Consider the following 20,957-nt stretch of genomic DNA (forward strand, 5'->3'; position numbering starts at 1 on the left):
TATAAAGAGGGTTAAAACTGTAGAAGATTGGGTAGTACTGGCTTTCTCAAGAGTATTGTGATAAAATGGCATAAACAAGGTATAAAATTAGGTTGCCAATCAATTCTTCATCACTTAAAACTCAGACAAGATTCTATATTGAAAGTGCTTTCCAATAAGAAAAATAAAGACTTCACAAATGCCTTGTGTTTTTTGTCAACTCTACAACAATTCAAAAAAGTTGCAATGTAAGAAAACAGCAAATCCAGTACAATCTAAACATCGAGACTATTTCTATATAATGCGTTGATGAAAACCGTATTCTAAACACCCCAATATTGTCACCCCCTAGGAAACAGCTAATGAGTCAGGTTTGCATTTCCAAAGACTTCAGTAGTAACATCATTAAATAGAAGATAAGCATACACACAGCAAAAGAACACAGACAAAAGAAAGGAAATTTTTCCATCTCTTTGGGTCTTCCTCAATTTCTTTCAGAAGTGTTCTGTAGTTTTTAGGGTGGAGATCCTTTACCTCTTTGGTTAGGTTTATTCCTAGGTACCTTATGCTTTTGGGTGCAACTGTAAATGGGATTGACTCCTTAATTTCTCTTTCTTCAGTCTCATTGTTAGTGTATAGAAATGTCACTGATTTCTGGGCATTGATTTTGTATCCTGCCACACTGCCGAATTGCTGTATGAGTTCTAGCGATCTTGGGGTGGAGTCTTCCGGGTTTTCTTTTTTTGTTTTTAAAAATTTTTTATTTATTTATTCATGAGAGACACAGATAGAGAGGCAGAGAGGCAGAAGCAGATTCCATGCAGGGAGCCCAATGCGGGACTCGATCCTCGGTCTTCAGGATCATGCTCTGGGCTGAAGGTGGTGCTAAACCGCTGGGCCACCGGGGCTGCCCTCTTTTGGGTTTTCTTTTTTCTTTTCTTTTTTTTTCTTTTGGGTTTTCTAAGTACAGTATCATGTCATCTGTGAAAAGGGAGAGTTTGACTTCTTTGCCAATTTGAATGCCTTTTATTTCTTTCTGTTGTCTGATTGCTGAGGCTAGGACTTCTAGTACTATGTTGAATAAGCAGTGGTGAGAGTAGACATCCCTGTTGTGTTCCTGATATCAGGGAAAAGGCTCTCTAGAAATGACGAATATCTACCATTTGTTTCAACATGGATGGAACTGGAAGGTATTATGCTGAGTGAAGTAAGTCAATTGGAGAAGGACAAACATTACATGGTTTCACTCATGTGGGGAATATAAAAGAATAGTAAAAGGGGTTACAGGGGAAAGGAGAGAAAATGAGTGGGAAAAATCAGAGAGGGTGACAGACCGTAAGAGACTCCTAACTCTAAGAAACAAACAAGGGGTAGTGGAAGGGGAGGTGGGTGGGGGGGGTGTTGGGGTGACTGGGTGACAGGCACTGAGGGGGGCACTAGACGAGATTAGCACTGGGTGTTACACTCTATGTTGGCAAACTGAACTCCAATAAAAAACTATACAAAAAAGAAAAAGGAAATTAAAGAGAGTGAGGATTAAAAAAAAAGTCACCTAATTGACAGAAGAAAAATTAAAATACACCTGATACTGCCATATGGAATCACTGAGTTTTTAAATTTGGGCAGTTGGTCAGTATGTACCAAATACTCAGTGAAAAGTCTGACCAACAAGTGGCCAGCTCCCAGAGTTTAAGAGCCACTATAAAAGAATATGCTACAAAACAATGTGCCTTGATTTTCTGCATGTCCCCTACATAGCTCTATCTAGCAACTGTGACAAACAATGCTTTTTTCCTGCCACTTGGTGGCAATATGCACACATTTACAATGTTGCTCATTTCCTAGTTTAAACAATCAGTCTTTATTTTCAGAGAATGATTCAACAACTTTTTCCTCAAACCAGGAGACGGGGTCTGGAAAATACCTTACAGATTCAAAGAAGCCTTTTCATTCAGCCCAATACATAAAATAGGTCAGGTTAGACAAAATCCAAACATCATTTATGTTATCTGACCTTTGCAGAATCATTATCCTTTGATGATTATTCAATCCAAAAGTACCAAAATAGAAATGTTTTTACACACCACAGTTACCTCATTTAAAACACATTCTCAGTATGACTTCAGGAGCATCACCTCATTGTCTACATGGCTTTATTGTCGCCTCAACAGCATCTCTATCACCTTCACTACTGCTTAATGACTTCCGTTGACACAAAGTTGAAGGAATACTAATATGTCAAATGTAGTTTCCTTGTGATTAATGAAAATTTTCCTCCATGCAAAATAATCTTTTTAAAAGTCTGTTTTACTTTAACCTGGAATAATCTTCTTTAATGAAAAAGTAAAACTAATCATTAACATCAGTGACCAGATGTCCAAAAAAATAAATATTTGTTATTAGGCACCAAAGTTAATACCAAGGACAATTTAAAATTTAAGGATAAATTTTCCTGACCTAGTATTTCTTTTTTTTTCTTTTTTTTTTTCTGACCTAGTATTTCTAGCATCATTCACTGGAGTTATTTTATAAGCCAAGAAGACTGTGGTCATGTCCCCAAGTTACCTTGTGCCTTATGCCTTAGCAGCTTTTCAGAAAGGCCTGAATTTGGATTAACAAGAAAGAAGGCAGATCTTACTCTTTCCACTGTGTATGCCACCAGTAAGGGGCCAGACTTCGTCCGGGAGGCTGGACCACACGAGCAGTTCCTTACCACTAATCCTTTTTTAAAATCAAGTAATTTTAATAGGTTTTCACCCTTTGTTGTAAAATGAATACATATCTACTCTGAAATTTTAATAACACAAATATGTAAAAACACAGGAAAATAGTTCCTTTGGCCTTTTTATTTCTTCATTCTTTGGAGGCCAGAAGCTTAGATTCTTGAAGCTCTGCTTTACCTGGTGTCTTAGACAAGCCAGGACATACCCAAATAGAGAGGAAGTGAAAACAAAGGCAATCACAACAAAGGATAACCTTTAAATCACCTACTTGAGAAGGCACTATCTCTTTGTCCTCATTTATTTTTGATAGTGACTAACAGGAAGGAACCTCATTTGGACTTAGGCATAACTTCTTAAGTAGCTGTTCCTTTCTATTTTCCCCTTGGGGCCTCAGTTATCCAGTATTAAATGACACAGTGACTTTCAAAATTCCTAGTAAAGATCCTTTTGCATAGTACTGGCACCTAATTTCCTAACCAAAATAAGGAATAAATGAATTAATGAATGAATCCAGTTGCACCAAAATGCACCTTCAAAAACCCAGAGAAAGAACAGCAATAAACACGTCTACTAATGATTTCCATTAGACGCAGCCCAGGTTCTCTCAGCTGATAGTAAAGGAACGATCCAAAGCAAAGTTCACAAAGTTTGTGTTCTTTAGGCATCATCATCTCCTCCATCTTCAAGCTCTACTATATGTGACCAACACTCAGACACAAAATGGAAAACTATGAAAATTAGGGCAATAAAAAATATGAAATTTGGAGTTATAGTCACAGGGGTTCTAATCCTGGCTCCATGGATTCTTAAATTAAGATGAACCTAGGCATATTAAAGTCTCTGATCTTTCATTTCCTCATTCACAGAATGAGGATTATAACATACTGACTTTACAAGATTATTCTGAGGATTAAAAATTTAAAATATCTGTAAGGCATTTCCAGTCGGGTCCCTGATTGGAGCTGAATAAAGGACAAGTGTTTCTTCAGGTTCATTATGAAGTGTAAGTCTGGCCTGCTAGACTAATCAAATATTGAGGGTGTTTACTTGTTCTGTTTCTTCGAAAGACAATCTGCTCTGCACACACACCCAATTACATTAGTTTTTTTTTTTTTTTTTAAACAGAATATCCAGTAACAATGTCATAAGAAAAAGGAGCCACTATCTTGATTTGGTTCTGTGTCTCAAACTGTGGATACCAACTTCTTCCCATATTTAATTATAAATGAGATGGTTAAGTCTTACTAGTAAAAGAGATTCACCATCATCTCAGCTTGGATTGAGAGGACTTTAAGAGATCTCTTAACTTTCTTCCAGCACAGGAATTAATCACACAGTTACATTTTGCTCCTCTTATGCATTATGCTAAGTTTTCTCACAAACTCTAAAATTCTAAGTTATCTCACAAACTCTAAAATACCAGTCATCCCTTTCAACCCAACACCCAACCCTGAGTTCTCATTCTTTCTCTCACTTCAGTTTGGTGCCTTTCTGACCAATCCAGAAAATCTTTCATCTTCCCTCACAAGCAGCCTTTGTCCACAAAATGCTTAACAGTCTCAAAGAAGTCCCAAAGACAAGAAAATCCCAGCAACCAAATGAAAAAACAAACAGCAAAAGTTTATAATTATACATCTTGAATGCTGAAATTTGTTAAGATACTGCATCAAATACTAAATACGAAGATCACTTTGTTATACTTTAATTCTGCTAATCTGACTTCTAGGTTATTTCCGCAGTGGCCACATTCTCAGTCGTACAAAGTGAGTACTAACTCAGTTTTGCTATTTTTTCTTAACCTGAATAGGCACAGGGTCTAGGTGGACAGGACTGGGAGCTCTTTTCTTTATAATCACTCCACGGTCCAAATTCAGGGATTTGTTTAGCCTTCTCCTTTTCAAAAGTACTTTGGGGAGATCACATGTTTATAAAACTACATGTTCCACCAAAAGGAGAGCTATTTTTTGAACAAGCTAATGCACCACCGAAATACTTAGGGAATATCATGTGGGCTGCCCACCCCCCATCACAGGCAATTTATGGATTATTTCATTTCATGACATCGGGGATCTAGCCAGATGATCTTTACTATATATGCCACAATTCACTTTGTTTCTCCCTTTCAACAGAGACAAATGCCCTATTTTTCATTTTGTACTTACAAATTAACCCAATAAAAGAAATCACCTCTAACTTGTGTATTAATACATCATTTGCAAGTTCACTTGATAGCTACAATTAACTACCCACCAGAAAAACGACCTTACCTTTTTTCATTTCCATATGACTTCTGTGCAACTTTTGCATGAAGAATAAGTACTGTTTGATCCCCTCGCTCTTTTAAGTAATTTCGCATAGCTTCCCTAAAATAAGATATAAATATTACTATTATAGGAGTAGGATTTAGAATATTACTATGCTCTGTGATGAAAGGAATGATTAAAAATATTTTAAAATAAGCAAATATAAAAATGAAAACAAAGCAAAACAAATCCAATAACTAAACTTAAGGAATATTATACAATGGGGCAATAAATACTGTTTATCTTCAACTCTATATTTTATTCTTTAAAAGAAACTGTCCCTCATTCCTGGAATTTATGATGTTACTGAATTAAATCATAATTAGAACTTATAGAGAAGAATAACTATAGAATAACTAGAATCATTATATACATTGCTTATTTTGCTTTCAACTGTTTATAAAATTAATGACATGTAACAGTTTCATATTTAATAATCTAATTCCCCACCACCACCAGCACCACTCTCCCAACTATTAGAATCAATATTTTCCAACAACTACAAAGCTGTAACAAATCATTAGGTCACCTAAACTTATTACACGTTTAATTATTACATGTTCTTAAAATAACAGCCTACATAATACTACTATGAAAAGGCCATCATTTATACATAAGCACACAATTACCCTGACGGATGTTACTGAAGATAGAACAAAATTTCATAAAGATTAATTCAAATTAGTGAAAAACCAAATGATTTCAACTGCCTATTATGCATAAGCTTCATAAGAAGTCCACTGTCTGAATTTGCTGAATCCCAATTCTTGAGACGTTTTACGCATGATGAAATTAAAGCAAAGGTACTTCAAAAACAATCAACGAGCACTTTTAATGCATTAAATGCTATTTTATTTATATTGTAAATAAAAGACATGCAGAAGAAGATAGCTATCCAATAACAGTACATTATTAAATGTAGGGAATTCTAGACTTGCAGCACTTAGAATGTAAGTGGCTGGGGGCAAATCAATTCACCTCACGCAGTCAGATAATAATGCAGACCTAACACAGAGTGGTTGTGGGGATTAAATGAGATAATCTAGATGGCAGCATGTGTGGTTTCTGATTGGAATACTTGTTAGTGGGACACCTGGGTGGCTCAGCGGGTGAGCATCTGCCTTTGGCCTGGGGCATGATTCCAGTGTCCAGTATCGAACCCCTCATTGGGCTCCTTGCAGGAAGCCTGCTTCTCCCTCTGCCTATGTCTCTGCCTCTCTCTGTGTCTCATGAATAAATAAGTAAAATCTTAAAAAAAAAAAAAAAAAGGAAAAAGAAAAAAGAAAAAAGAAATATTTGTTAGCTGCAAGGCAGGGCAGGTAACACTGAGATCCAATAGCTTGAGAATTAATCCCTACCTCTGACAAAGAGCTTTTATTTTAAAAGTCCAGTGAAGACAAGAGTTTGGAAAACAAATTGTAATAAAATACATGACTCAGAGGTATGAACAAAAAGCCCCACTAAGGCAATATTTGTGTAAAGGAAGGGAGCCGTGATAAAGAACTACAGTTAACTCTTGAACAAAGTCGGGGTCAGGGGAGCCAGCACCCTGCACAGTCAGAAATCTGCATACAATTTTTGACTCCCCTCAAACTCAACTACCAATAGCCTACTGTGGACTGGAAGCCTTATCGACACCATAGTCGATTAATACATATTTTGCATGTTATATATGTATTATACACTGGATTCTTACAATTCAGTATGCTAGAGAAAAGGTTTAAGAAAACCATAAGGAAAATCCATTTACAGTAATGTATTGTGTTTATTGAAAAAATCTGCATATAAACGGACTCCTGCAGTTCAAATACCATATTGTTGTTAAAGGGTTAACTGTACATGCTTCGAAAAATTTCTTAGAAGAGTTAAATTCAAAAGGAAGAGGAGCAGACCCAGGAAGTGGGAAGAGGAAAGAAGCCTGCATTCCAGGATCTGGAAGTAGTAAGTATAAAGACACAAGAGACCCCACACATTTGGGTACACCGAGATTCAGGCTGAGGGATAAGGCAGACACAACGAAACAGCAGCTGCTATCTCTTGAGTATTTATTGTGTGCCAGGCCCTGAACTAAGCACTTCCTGTGCACTACTTCATTTAATCCTCATAAACCAGAAAGGTAAGAGGATTCTTAAAACCACTTTGAATTTCTTGCCCAATGTGTTGCAGTTCCCGGCAGTTCGGAACTCAATTCTTTAGGAGTCTAAAGTGAGCCATGGCTGTGATGAAAGCAGACACACTGGGTAGTGTCCAAGTGTGAAAGGCTTGTTAAACCCTTTGAAAATGTGACCTTTGTACACTTACATACTAGGTCTGAAAAGTTAAGTCAAATATCACTCTATGATAGATGATGATAAAAGTGGTAGCAAGTAATAAAATTTTTAAAAGACCCGGGAAAAAATTTAAGTGTAAATAAATAAATAAGCAAAATAAAATCCTTCTCTTTGAGAACTGGGATGAGATCATTTAATTTTATCCAAACCCATTATAGAAACAACACCCTGGTGCTAGGTAATTTGCTGTGAAACACATATACACATAGGTCTGAATCTTAACTCTTATCTCTTACCAAGCCTGAGTTTCCTCAGTTGTAAAATAGACGCATACATACATATTTAAAGTAAGTCCAACAAACTAACTTATACCAAGTATCAGTAATCTCTTGCTATTATTATTATTCTCTTGGAAGGGCTAGTAGGGAGCAGGAGGACAAGGCATGGCAATACTTCCAATGAAGTTTGACAGCAAACTTAAAAAGGGCCTGGAGGTAAATGATCCCGCACGTCATTTGACTTGAAAGGCGCACTACCTGTGGGCACAACAGGTAAACTGCACATTTACCCATTTTCCCCTTAAAGATTTACTGAGAGGCTGTTACATCCCAGGCACTGACCATCATGCCAGTTGCCTGTATTGGAAGCAGCTATGTACAATTCTGATCACGACAGAAGATTTCAGATCTCAAGTGGTTTATGGTGAGTGCAAGATGACAGCTCTAGTTTTCATCCTCTCCCTTCGTATTTATAATATGAATTCTTGAAAAAGCAACAAGAACCTTCAGATAATCATTAATAATAGTTATCTAGTAACCAGTTTGCCAAATAGGTTCTTTCAACAAGGGGGAAAAAAAAAGAACCCCTTTGCTTCCTTGATAGAACTTCAATGTGTGAAAATTCATTTCCTCCAGCATTCTTAAGGAGCCATAACAAATAAAAATGATATACTCTAAAGAAACACAATTCAATAAAGCCTATAGAATGAGAGCCCACGTGCCTTCCATCTAAATAGAGTAGGGTTTCATCAACAGAATGGGGTTTCAGTTTCAGCACTGCTGACATCCTGAGCAAAACAATCCTTTGCTGTGAGGGGACTGTTCTGTGCACTGTGTGTTCGGTTTCCAAAGTAACCCAGTCCCATATATACTGTAGCCACAAACATTTTAGAGAGCTGCAGAGTATACCTTGGGGTATTTGGCAACATTTCTAGCTTCCACCATTTGATGTCAGCAGCACCCTTCCTCAAACTGTGACAACCAAAACTGTCTCCAGGTTTTGGCAAATGTGAAGAGGGGTGCAAGGGGGAGTCATCTGGGTTAAAAACCACTGGTTTAGAGAAAAGTCAAAAGTATTTCAACAAGATGGTAAAATCATCTGCTGTTCTTTTAAAAAAGAATAAGGGAAATTTTATCATTGAAAAACATAATGTAAGTATTGTAAGAATCTTTCTAGTAGAATTACTACTTTGTATTACTGAATTGTTAAAAAGTAGCAAAGTTAAAAGTAGTAATTTCTTGGAATAGTTACTATTCTAACAACTTTGAAGTATATTCTTTGTTGACTTGTTTCATTTAATGATTCCTTTAGAAGGTAAAATATTCATTCTGAATAAAAACCAATTAAAAATTATGTGAAGAACATTGTAGCAACTGCTTTTGAAAGTCTGCTTACTCAAAACATAGAAGCTTATCTTTTAGAAAAACAGTATTTTATTTCTATCGATATTTTTACTAACATAAAATCATGGCAAGTGCCATGCTAGGTTATTATGTTCAAACTGCCTGTCATTGTATTTGTTCATAATTTTTTTTAAAGATTTTATTTATTTATTCATTCATGAGAGACACACATAGAGAGAGGCAGAGGGAGAAGCAGGCTCCATGCAGGGAGCCTGACATGGGGCTTGATCCCAGGACTCCAGGATCACACTTTGGGCCAAAGGCAGGTGCTAAACTGCTGAGCCACCCAGGGATCCCCCAGAAACCCATTTTGATAAAGTGTTTCCAAAGTAACCCCGTCCCCATATATACTGTAGCCACAAACATTTTAGAGAGCTGCAAAGTATACCGTGGGAAATACTACTATAGGCTAGGTTTTAGAAACCATGCCAGCAGCCTTTCATACTCCCTAGGAACTAAAAATGCCTTTTACATTTTTAAGGGATTGTAAAAATGAAAAGAAAGCTATGTAACATTATGTGGTCCTCAAATCTTAAAATATGTACTACTTGGCTCTTTACAGAAAGCATTTGCTGACCCCTGTGCATAGGCAATTAAAAAAAAAAAGATAATTTTAAAAGCTGCAAAACAGAATGAATAATGACATTCTAATTTGTTTAATCAATTACGTATACCACACGGTTGACATTTAATTCAATTAAAAAAAAAAAAACCCACCTCTTCCTTGAAACTGGACTTGGTGATAGGATACTTGATAGCTCAGAAGCCTGAGTTAGACTCTTCTCACCTCTCCTCTGGAATGTTGCCAAAAGACATCCAGATTCATGCCACCCCTCAACCCAAACAAAGTCCATGGAGCTGCCCTATTTCTGTCAGATTCAATAGTTAGGTCTTTTACATCATCACAGACAGTACTTCTCAAAGTGAGCTCCACCAACAGTGACAATTTGCAATGGAGAGTGCTCTATTCAAAGACGTTTTAGAGCAACTAGATCACATAAAGTAAAACCAATTCTTTCATGGCAGGACTACTCAATCTTAAGCAAATCTCTAAGAGAGGTATCTGTAATACTATATTGGATCAACTATTAGACCAGACCAAGATCTGTTGTTTTTTCCCCGAGTGCCAGTTCTGAAAATGATAATCCAGAAAAAGGGCTAAAAAAGTCCCTCATAATACTAAGGAAACATAAGGATGCCACAGTAGGTTTCTATACCTATTGGTGACCAAGGCCAAACAACAGTACAGGTCATGTTCCTAGGAGAATGCTGGCAAATCTCATTCCACTCCCTCTTATGATAAAAATAAAATGAATGATCCATACAGAATTCTATGGAATTCTATGAAAGTTCATATACAGGTAAACTGCTTAATGTCCTTTCTCACAGCTTTGAGACAAATCCTTTCATAAATTTTTGGTTTCTAGTCCCCCTCCCAAACATACAAGCCATTACACTGTAAGAATTGGGCCATTCTATCACTTCTGTGTTCTACTATTCTAAGTTTATTTTGGAAATAAACAATTTCACTACTTCTTTAAGGCTTTACTCATGTAGAGGAAAATCTGAGACTTGAAGATTTTGATAACATAACAGTAGGGAGTACTCATATTCAAAGGTAGATCATCACCTTGGTTCTTAGATATCTAGGCCTGGATGATCCAAACTTGGCTCCTTGAATCCCAGGGACCACGTGGACCCTTCCTATTCCAGCTCATTTTTCTTCTTCCCCAAGATGCCCTACAAACATACGACTGGCCTAAGTAAAGTTGGATATTAGTTGCGACTACTTTAATATGAATTATTTACTACTTATAAACTATTTGACTAATAACTATATAGACTGAAGGTCACACGTTACTATCAATGTATATTTAACTTAATGGTTTTATTTTACTATAAATCTAATTTGTTTCATTTTGACTTGGTTTATATGGTGTTTGCTACTCGTGGTTGTCTTATGATAAAGTAAATGGAAAATCCATAATTAGGTTAAAACATGAATATTGTGCTCTATAAAACATAAAGTAACCTCTGACTTCTAGAAAAGAACCAGAACAGACATTAATCTGACCTAATCTAATAAGGAATGGATGATTCTCTTGTCATAAGTTGAAGGGAATGGATCATAAATAGGCATAGCAAATAGCTGCTTAAGCTATGATCCAGGGCAGACAAGAAGAATACACTGCTTTAAGAGTTTCTCATTAGGCATTGGTAAAATGCTTCTCAAAACTGCATGCTATGTTCAAGAAAGACAAGACATTCAAAAAGAAGAAAATGGGAGCTCATTCAAAGACAACAGAATCCCAAAATTAATACACAAATATTTATAAAATATACATAACCTGTGTTGAAGTAAACAACAGATACAGAGGTTAAATCCTAACTCTCCTCTTAGGATGTTATTACTTACTCTAGGGCAACCTGAAAACAAGCCAAGGAAGAACTTCAGAAATTCAGTTTTTCCAGAGTCTGACCAGGAGAGGAATGGAGGTATGTACAAGTACACTGAGAACAGAGGCATGGTAGGGAGACCAAAAGGGATGGGGTTTCAAAAAAAAGTATTAGTCCAAGTGACAGGGAAAAGGTTTTCAGAGTAAATAACAAAATAGTTCCAACAATTACAGCAAATCTTTAAAAAAAAAAAAAAAAAAAAAAAAAAACCTAATGAAGGAAATCCCAGTACTAAATGAATTCAAGCAAACGCATGAGTTGGTGGAGAGCAGTCTGCAGTGTCACAGAGGGGGAAGAAAGTTAGGAGTACACGCCTTTGAAGACTGCCTATAACTCAAGCATATTCAAAATTCCAGTTCTAACCTTCTGATAATTGACAACACAGCAAAGTCTCTTAATACAATGGGGTATTACACTGAATAGCATCTGTGTTTTCTAAAAGCATGTGTTATATAGCGCTGCTGCAGGTCATAACTGCGGAGCTCAGACATATTCCCACATAAGGGACAGGCACACTCGCTGTGATCTAGTCAGCATTCCCAGAGACTGACATCCTGCTGTACTAAAACTAGTAGTTTCACTGATGACCCCAGGCTCTAAGTGACAAAATGAGAAGCTTCCACAATAAAAAAACAACTATTTCTATATGATAATGTAAAGTCTGGTTATTCTGTCTTTGATTCCACAGTTATACTTGAAAGCCTCATGAAAGGGACTATTTCAAGAGAACAGGATGCCCTTGGAAGTTAGGACTCAATGGTTTCTAAATGTATTTCTGAAAGAATGTAATATTCAAAAGAAAAAAAAAGTGAATCCACAATAATGCTGAGTAGAACATGGTGTTAATTATCCTTAATCAAAAATTTACATTTTGTGTATGTAGAACTGCATTCTAAGCACTATCCAAAACATTGTCCTCTAAATAGACCATTATTTAATACTGCTTAATTCAGAAGATGAGGCTAGGAACAGAATAGAGTAGGTTTAAAATACTTATTTTTTAAGGAACCTTCTCTAAATTAACTCCCTACCTCCCCTGCACCCCAATAAAAGGAGATATATCAACTTCCTTTAAAAACATTTTAGAAAAAAAATAAAATAAAATAAACATTTTAGAACGCCTGGGTGGCTCAGTGGTTGAGCATTTGCCTTCAGCTCAGGGTGTGATCCAGGGGTCCTGGGATCAAGTCCTACATCAGGCTCCCCAAGAGGAGCCTGCTTCTCCTTGTGCCTGTGTTTCTGCCTCTGTGTGTCTCTCATGAATAAATAAAATCTTAAAAAAAATTTTTTTTTAAATTTATTTGAGAGAGAAACAATGATGCAGGGGGAAGGGGAGAGGGAGAGGGAGAAGCAGACTCCCCACTGAGCAGGGAACCTGACTCAGCTGGATCCCAGGACACTGGGATCATGACCTGAACAGAAGGCAGACGCTTAACTGACTGAGCCACGCACTTGCCCCTAAAACATTTTTTATAGAATAAAAGACACTAAAGTTTTCCTAACAGCGAAAACTCTTAAAAGGAAAAACTGGGAAAATGTGATTAAAAGGAACCAGAGGAAACCTAAATTTGCTACTATCAAAAGGGAAAACTTCCTAATTTTTAACCTTGGGTTTAAAATTAAATTTTTATCACAGAATTGGTCGCTGACTTTACATTCCAATTTTCTGTTTTATAAAAACTATTTTACTAAATTTGCTTTATGCTAGCTTTCATAATAAAGAATAAGGGGCGCCTGGGTGGTTCATTTGGTTAAGTGTCTGACTCCTGATTTCAGCTCAGGTCATGATCTCAGGGTTGTGAGCCTGAGCCTCGTGTTGGGCTCTGCACTGGCCATGGAGCCTGCTTAAGATTCTCCCTCTCCCTGTGCCCTCTGCCTCTCTCTCCCTCTCTAAAAAATAAAATAATAATATATTTTTTAAAAAAGATAATAAAGAATAAAAATCCTAAGTTTGCTCTCTTTAAGAAAGAGTTAAAAAGACATAAAAGCTTAACTGAATTATCCCTCTGGAAGATACATTAATTCCTTTTAAGGTATTTTTAAAGGACAAAAGCTAATAAAACCTTGTACAACTTTATTGAGATTGAATTGAAACACAATAAGATGTATAAATTTTAAGTGTATGGTTGGGTAAGTTTTAGCATACGTATATACCCGTCACCACAATCCAGGTGAAGATAGTCATCATTCTCAAAACACTACCATGAACATCTGTGTTCAAGTCTTTGTGTTCACATTATGTTTTAATTTTTCTTGATTACATATGTAAAAATGGCATGGCTGGGCCCTATGGTAGGGCACTTTCTTTTTAAAGTGCCATATTATTTTCCAAAGTTGCTGTACTACTTTACATACCCACCACCAAGGTATAAGAGTATTAGTTGTTCTAGGAAGTATCTCATTGTGGTCTTACTTTGCATTTCTTTAATGCATATTTGCCATATATACACATTGTCTGGAGTATCTGTTCAAATCATTTTCCCAAATGAAAAACAGGTTATTTCCTTATTATTGACTTTTTGTTTGGAGTTCTTTTCATAATCTGGATACAAATGTTTTATTCCTAATTTGGATGAAGTAAAACTTATTCATTTCTTTTTTCCAGAGGTAGTGCTTTTGGTGTTATATCTAAGAAATCTTTGCCTAACCCAGGGTCACAAAGATATTCTCCTGTATTTTCTTGTAAAAGCTGCATAATTCGAAGTTTTACATTTAGATACATTTTTATATATGGTTCCATGCACAGATCACAGTTATTTTGTGTTTATGTGTATGTAAATGGTAGGGACATATGGATATTCAGTTGTTTCGGAATCCTTTGTTAAAAACTCTAACTAAATTGCCTTTGCACCTTCATTGAAGAACATATATCTCAAGAACTATTTCTGGCCACTATTCTGTTACAGTGATGATCTACTTAGTTATTTTTATGCCAATACCATCCTTGATTACTGTATATAGCTTTCTACTAAATTTTGAAAACCAGTAGTCTAAATTCTTCTATTCTTCTCTTTTTTCAAGGTTGTTTTGGCTAGACTAGGTTGCTTGCATCTCCATATAAATTTTAGAAACAGCTTGTCAACTGCAAGAAAAAGTCCACTGGGATTTTGAATAGTATTATGTTGAATCCATAGATGAATTTGGGCATCTTAATATTGAGTCTTCTGTCCCAAGAACATTTATTTAGGACTTCAAGTTCTCTCAACATTTTAAGGTTTTCAAGGTGTATAGTTTTCGTTATGACTGTGTCAGATTTTCCCCTAAAAATTATGTTTTTTGATGCTTTTAAATATAGCATTATTATATTTCAATTTCCCATTGTTGATATAAAAAATACAATTCATTTTTATATGTTGATCGTGTTTACTTTGATAAAACTCACCAATTAGTTTTAGCAGCCTTTTTTTAAGACTCTATAGGATTTTCCATGGCAAAAATCCACAGATCATTTTCCACAGATCATGATGTCTGCAAATAAAGACAGTTTTACTTCTTTCTTTCCAATGTGGATGCCTTTCTTTTCTTTCCTGGACTTACTATACTAACTAGAACCCCAAATACAATGTTAAATGGAAGTGGTGAAAGCAGACAACCTTGCATTGTTCCTGATCTTGAGGGAAAACATTCAGTCTTTCACAATTAAGTATTGTGTTCACTGTAATTTTTTTCATAGGTATACTTTTTCAGAATGAGGAAAGAACCCTTCTATACTTAATTTTTTTTCTATACTTAATTTGATGAGAATTTTGGTCAAGAATGAATGTCAAAAGCTTTTCAAAACCCCTTGAGATGACCAGATGATTTTACTTTTTGCTCTGTTAATATACTGAATTACAGTGACTAGCATTTTTGAGATAAAGCCGTACTGTTATTTTGACTGTGAAAATTTAAGACTTTTTGTATCTGTGTCCGTAAGTAATTGGCTTATAGTTTTATTTTCTTGAAATGTCTCTGTCCTGAGTTTAACAGGGCAACGCTATCCTCATAGAATGAACTGGAAAGAATATCCCACTCTCCGATTTTCCGGAAGAGTGTATATAGAAGTGGCATGATTTATTTCTCAAATGTCTGGTAGATACTCACAGTGAAATCATCTGAGCCTGTAGTTTTCTTTCTTTCTTTTTTAAGATTTTATTTATTCATTCATGAGACACACACAGAAAAGGCAGAGACATAGGCAGAGGAAGAAGCAGGCTCCCACCGGGAGGCCTGATGTGGGACTCGATCCTGGGACTCCAGGATCATGTCCCGAGTTGAAGGCAGATGCTCAACTGCTTGAGCCACCCAGGTGTCCCTGAGCCTGTAGTTTTCTTTGTGGGAAGATTTATAATTACAAATTTTATCTGTTTCTTCTTGAGTAAGCTTTAGTAGTTTGTTAATTTCGAGCAATCTGTGCATTTCTTCAAAAGTTGTTGAATTTATTGGCGAGAAAGTCATTTCTAATGTTTGCTTGTTACCTCCTTTCCAGTTTTTTTTATGTCTAAAAAGGTCTTTGTCTTGCCTGGAGGTTGCTACATTTTTCCCCTGTGAGTACTTTAAAGTCTTGCTTCACTGTCATCTCCCTAGCAAGATTTCAGAAGAAAACCCTCATCATCCTCATCTGTCTTCATTCCTTTGTATATATCTTTTTCTCTGTTGCTTTTTAACATTTTCTCTTCATCACAAACTTTAAGTAATTTGATGACAATATGCTCCAGTGTAGTTTTGCACTTGGGTTTACTGAGTTCTCAAAACTACGGTTTTATAGTTTTCACCAAATCAAGGAAAGTACCAGCTGTTATTTCTTCATCTCTTCTTTTAAGTCATACACCCCCTCTTTGAAGACTCCAATTACTCGGATATTAGCCACTTGAACATAAACCCCGGTTCACTTATGATCATGTTATTTTACCACCTTTCTCTGTTTATTTTGTCTAGTTTCTATTGCTATGTATGCAAGTTCATTAGTCCCTCTTTGAGCAGCATGTAGCTGTAATTAATCCCATCAAGTGTGTTTCTCCTTTAGTATTATAATTTTCATCTCTAGAAATCTGATTTAGGTAGCTTTTTAATCCTCTATGTCCTCTATTTTATTTGTTCAATCTTTAGCTCAGGGATCGCAAATCTGATACAAACCTCTTTGTGACAGAAAATTGTACTCCAGTGTACAGACATGTCCATTGGTTCTTTTGCTGCTTTTCTACAAGAGTTGAGTAGTACAACAGAGGCTATGTGGGCCACAAAAACTAAAATATTTACCACCTGACCCTTTAACAAAAAAATATGCAAACTCCTGATGTTAGCATACTGAACATTTAGAAGTCAAATATAATATCTGCTGTAATGTCTTGTCTGATTCCATCATGCATGTCATTTCTGGGTTGGTTTTAATTGAGTTTTCTCCTTATTAGGGATTTTATTTTCCTGCTTCATTGTATGACTGGTGTTTTGATTAGATGTTAAGACTCAGTAAATCTTACTTTTGAGTATTTGATATTTTTCTATTCCTGTAAATATTCTTGAGCTTTGTTCTGGTATACATTTAAGTTACTTGGAAATAATTTGATCCTCTCAATCTTATTTTTAAGTTTTGTTAGGTAAAACCAGAGCAGCATTTAGTGTTGGTCAAATTTTGCACCACTACTGAAGAAAAACTCTTCTGTGCTGTAGTACTGTAGCAGATGTATCATGAGTTATAATATTTTTCCACTTTAGTTACTGGGAACAGTCAGTTTAGGGATTTTTTCCTCTAATTCTTCAGATTGGTATTTATCTCCCAGCCTTGGATAGTTTCCTCACACATGTGTGCTAATCAATACTCAGCTGAAGACAAGATGGGACCTTCTGTAGATCTCTGGATCTTTTTCCTCACCAGCTATTTGTCCTGGCAACTCTAGCCACCCTGGACCCCTAGATACCTAAGCTCTATCTCTTCACAGCTCAAGGTGCTTACCAGGCTCCACCTGGATTCCTTCTGCCTACATCATGTCCTAGAAGCTCTCTAGGTACTATGCTAGGGCAATTCCAGAGCTCATCTCCTTTGTTTCCCTTCTCTCAAGGATCACTGTCCTTTTTTGCCTGCTGTCCAGTACTTTGAAAATCATTGTTTGATATATTTTGTCCAGGTTTTTAGCTGTTTTAGTTTGGAGAGTAATTCCAGTCCCTGTTATTCCAACTTAGCCAAAAGTAGAAGACTTAAAAGCTAACTAAAATTTTCCAAACAGGGAAAATTGCTTAAAGGGTAAATGGAAAAAGCATGATAAGGTAGACAGGACTTAATTATATTACTGTGTATGTTTAAGGAAAGGAAAGGATAATTTCCTAAGGATATTTATTATCATCACAATGATTTCTATTTTTACAGATATCCATTAAAAGCAAGTGATTTATTCATCAAAATACATTTTATGGTTAGGAGTCATTCCAATATATTACTATTGATAATAAAAGTATCAATTAAATTGCAATTTAAAAAATGTCTATACATGTGAATTAAATAATTCTGCTTAGAATTTCTTCAAGAAATATACAAACATGTAACTGTATCTAATGTCTTTAGAAATTTTTTGAAATTTAAGTAATTTCAGACTTCTAGGAAAATAGCAAAAGTAGTGCAAAGAATTCCTTGTCCCCTTTTCTCCAGACTCCCCAAATATCAGTATTTTGCCATATTTATATATTTTTAAAGATTTTATTTATTTATTCATGAGAGACAGAGAGAGACAGAGAGAGAGAGAGAGAGAGAGAGAGGCAGAGACACAGGCAGAGGGAGAAGCAGGCTCCATGCAGGGAGCCTGACATGGGACTCGATCCTGGGTCCCCAGGACTGTGCCCTGGGCTGAAGGCGGTGCTAAATCGCTGAGCCACCAGGGCTGCCCAACCATATTTATATATTTTTAAACCATTTAAGAGTCCATTATAGGCATAAAACCCTTTTACCCAAGATACGTCAGTGTTAGTTTCCAAAAAAAAAAAAAAAAAAAGATATGCTCTTAAAACAAGCCAAATGCAATTATCACTGATACAAATACTTGTATATATAGATTTTATTCAAATGTTTCCAATTGTCCTACAAATGTCCTTTATTTGGGAGGTGTAAGACAGTGTTGAGAAACTAATACCCTTGGACCACATCAGGATAGCCACCAGTTTTTCTAAATTGAGCAGGAATACAGACATACAGTTCATGGATATATTGATATTTTTTACTAATCTGGGGATATAAAAACTGAGATGAGAAATCATAATAACCTCAGTGTGGACCAAAAAGTCTAATATGTTTATTATCTGGCCCATCATAGAAAACATTTGCTAACTCCAGCTTCAAAACAAGAATTTTTTTCCTGACCCAGGATTTACTGAATTTAGTTGTCATATTTTTGTTCTCCATTAGTCTGCTATTCCTCAGGCTTTGTTTTTCATGATCTTGATAAGTTTGAAGAGCAAATGCCATTTATTTTATAGAATGTCCCTCATTGTGCCTATTTTCTTATGCTTAGACTTAGCGTATGCATTTTTGGCTGGAATATTACAAAAGTGACATTATGTCATCCTCCTGAGGATGCACTTGATGTTTATTTGTCCCTTACTAGTGATATTAATTTAGATCACTTCATTAAGGTAGTGTCTGCCAAGTTTCTTCACTGTCATGTTACTATCGTTCACTTTATAATTAATACATACTTTGTGAGGATATGCTTAGAAACTAAATATATGGTTCTCATCAGTCTTTAAACCAATAGTTTAAGATTTCACTGATGATTTTTGCCTGAAACAATTATGACTGTAGTGGTTGCCAAAGTGTGATTTCCTAGTTCCATCATTCCTTCTACATTTATTAGGTGGAAAAAGAATTCCTCTCCTTCACTATAGGATCGTTTCTTTAACTCAGTGTAGACTTTTAAACTGTATTTTATTCTATGGGTTCTTATCTATTACCGTCATTATTTATTTTGAGGATGAAAGTGTTCATGATTTGGCTAAAGGGAGCCTTCTCAAACCAGTTCTCTTTCTGTGTCCCTCTGGCATGTCCCTATAATTCTTTGCATGAAACAGCTTTTTAATAATAACAATGATGTGAAAATGAACCAAATGGTCATCAATGTGAAATACTAAATAGGGAGTAGTGTGAAGGCAATGAAAAACTATGGAGACGTGAAAGAGAACAAGGTAGAAGATGTACAGTTAAGTGGAGTTAAAAGGTCCAGAACAGTAAACTATGAATGCTAGACTTAAAAAAAAAAAGACAAAAAAAGCCAAGCATATGCTTATATATGCCTGTAATTTTCTTGAAAGATACTCACAATGCAGGATTAACATTAACTCTAGGATGTAACTGTGCAAGTGGCTGTCTTACTTTTTATTTTATAACTGCTGATTGTTGAACAATTTAAAAATCATTTTCGAGACTAATACTTTCAAATTTAACATTTGTAATTAAAATATATATTGTAAAATTAATTTCTATAATTAGAATACAATGTAATATTTATAGTCTCCTTAAAAGTGAGTATAATCTTATATTTTCTTTAAAATTCTTTTCTAGGGCAGCCCAGGTGGCTCAGCGGTTTAGCGCCACCTTTGGCCCAGGGCGTGATCCTGGAGTCCTGGGAGAGAGTCCCATGTCGGGCTCCCTGCATGGATCCTGCTTCTCCCTCTGCCTGTGTCTCTGTTTCTCTCTCTATGTGTGTCTCTCATGAATAAATAAATAAAAATATTTAAAATAAATAAATAAATTCTTTTCTAAAGCATTTATTAAATTACCTTAAATAATCAATATATTGTGACTATAATTAATAAATTGTGACTAGCTAAATGCAGCTAGATTGGCTAGAAGGAAGCTATCTTTACATTGTCGCCCTTGTTATATTAACTATATAATACTCAAGATTAATTCTTGAAAGGTTTCACTTTCCCCTTTGAACTGTATCCCATTATCGTCTTTTTCTGGGGGGGGGGAGGATGTGAATAAGCTTATGATATAGATACTAATATTTGAAATACCTCTTTTCAAGAGCACCTAACAATTTTTAAGATGACAGGTTCTGATATTTTCATGAAACATTTGGGTAAAAGACTAATATTATGCTTACCTCGTGAGTCGTTTAGGTGGAGGCCGCTCACCAAATTTTCTGGAAAAAATAAGAAAAAATAAATAAATACATAAGCTGTATGACACATTTCCACAGTAAGCTTTTTAGGCACCGTGAAATCTTCTTTATGACTTATACTTCAGCTCTACTAATGAACAGCATAAAGGAAAATCCTCTAATAACCATCCATGCCCAGAAATGGTAAAATAATGTACTTTAAAAATGGTTCGTAAACAAATCAACACACCCTAACTAGGTCTTACACACCCACTCTAAGCATGTAGCACAATGATTAGATGAGGATGACACCATGCAACCAACCAACCAATCAACCAATCAACCAACCTCAGCAATGACAACAACCAAAGATCTCCAGTCTCACACAACCTGTGACACTCAGAAAAATCCACAAAGCCCAAGAGGTGGTGGTATAGAGCTTACAAGTGTTTGTCATGTGTCAGGCACTTTGCTG

General features: G+C 35.8%; 1 protein-coding gene across 10 annotated transcripts in view; it reads right to left on the reverse strand.

The window, feature by feature from the left end:
* RBPJ (recombination signal binding protein for immunoglobulin kappa J region) overlaps window positions 1–20,957 on the reverse strand; it is a 223,663-nt gene that overhangs the window by 22,638 nt on the left and 180,068 nt on the right. For 7 of the 10 annotated variants that reach the window (XM_077880506.1, XM_077880483.1, XM_077880543.1 and 4 more), the window contains 2 exons: window positions 20,486–20,524; window positions 4,970–5,065 (listed from right to left, as the gene is read on the reverse strand). In XM_077880506.1, coding sequence (XP_077736632.1) covers window positions 4,970–5,065; window positions 20,486–20,524 — 135 coding nt within the window. The other 3 variants (XM_077880521.1, XM_077880532.1, XM_077880473.1) reach the window with 3 other exon arrangements.

Source organism: Canis aureus, chromosome 2, assembly GCF_053574225.1.
Source record: "Canis aureus isolate CA01 chromosome 2, VMU_Caureus_v.1.0, whole genome shotgun sequence".
Lineage (NCBI taxonomy): Eukaryota > Metazoa > Chordata > Mammalia > Carnivora > Canidae > Canis > Canis aureus.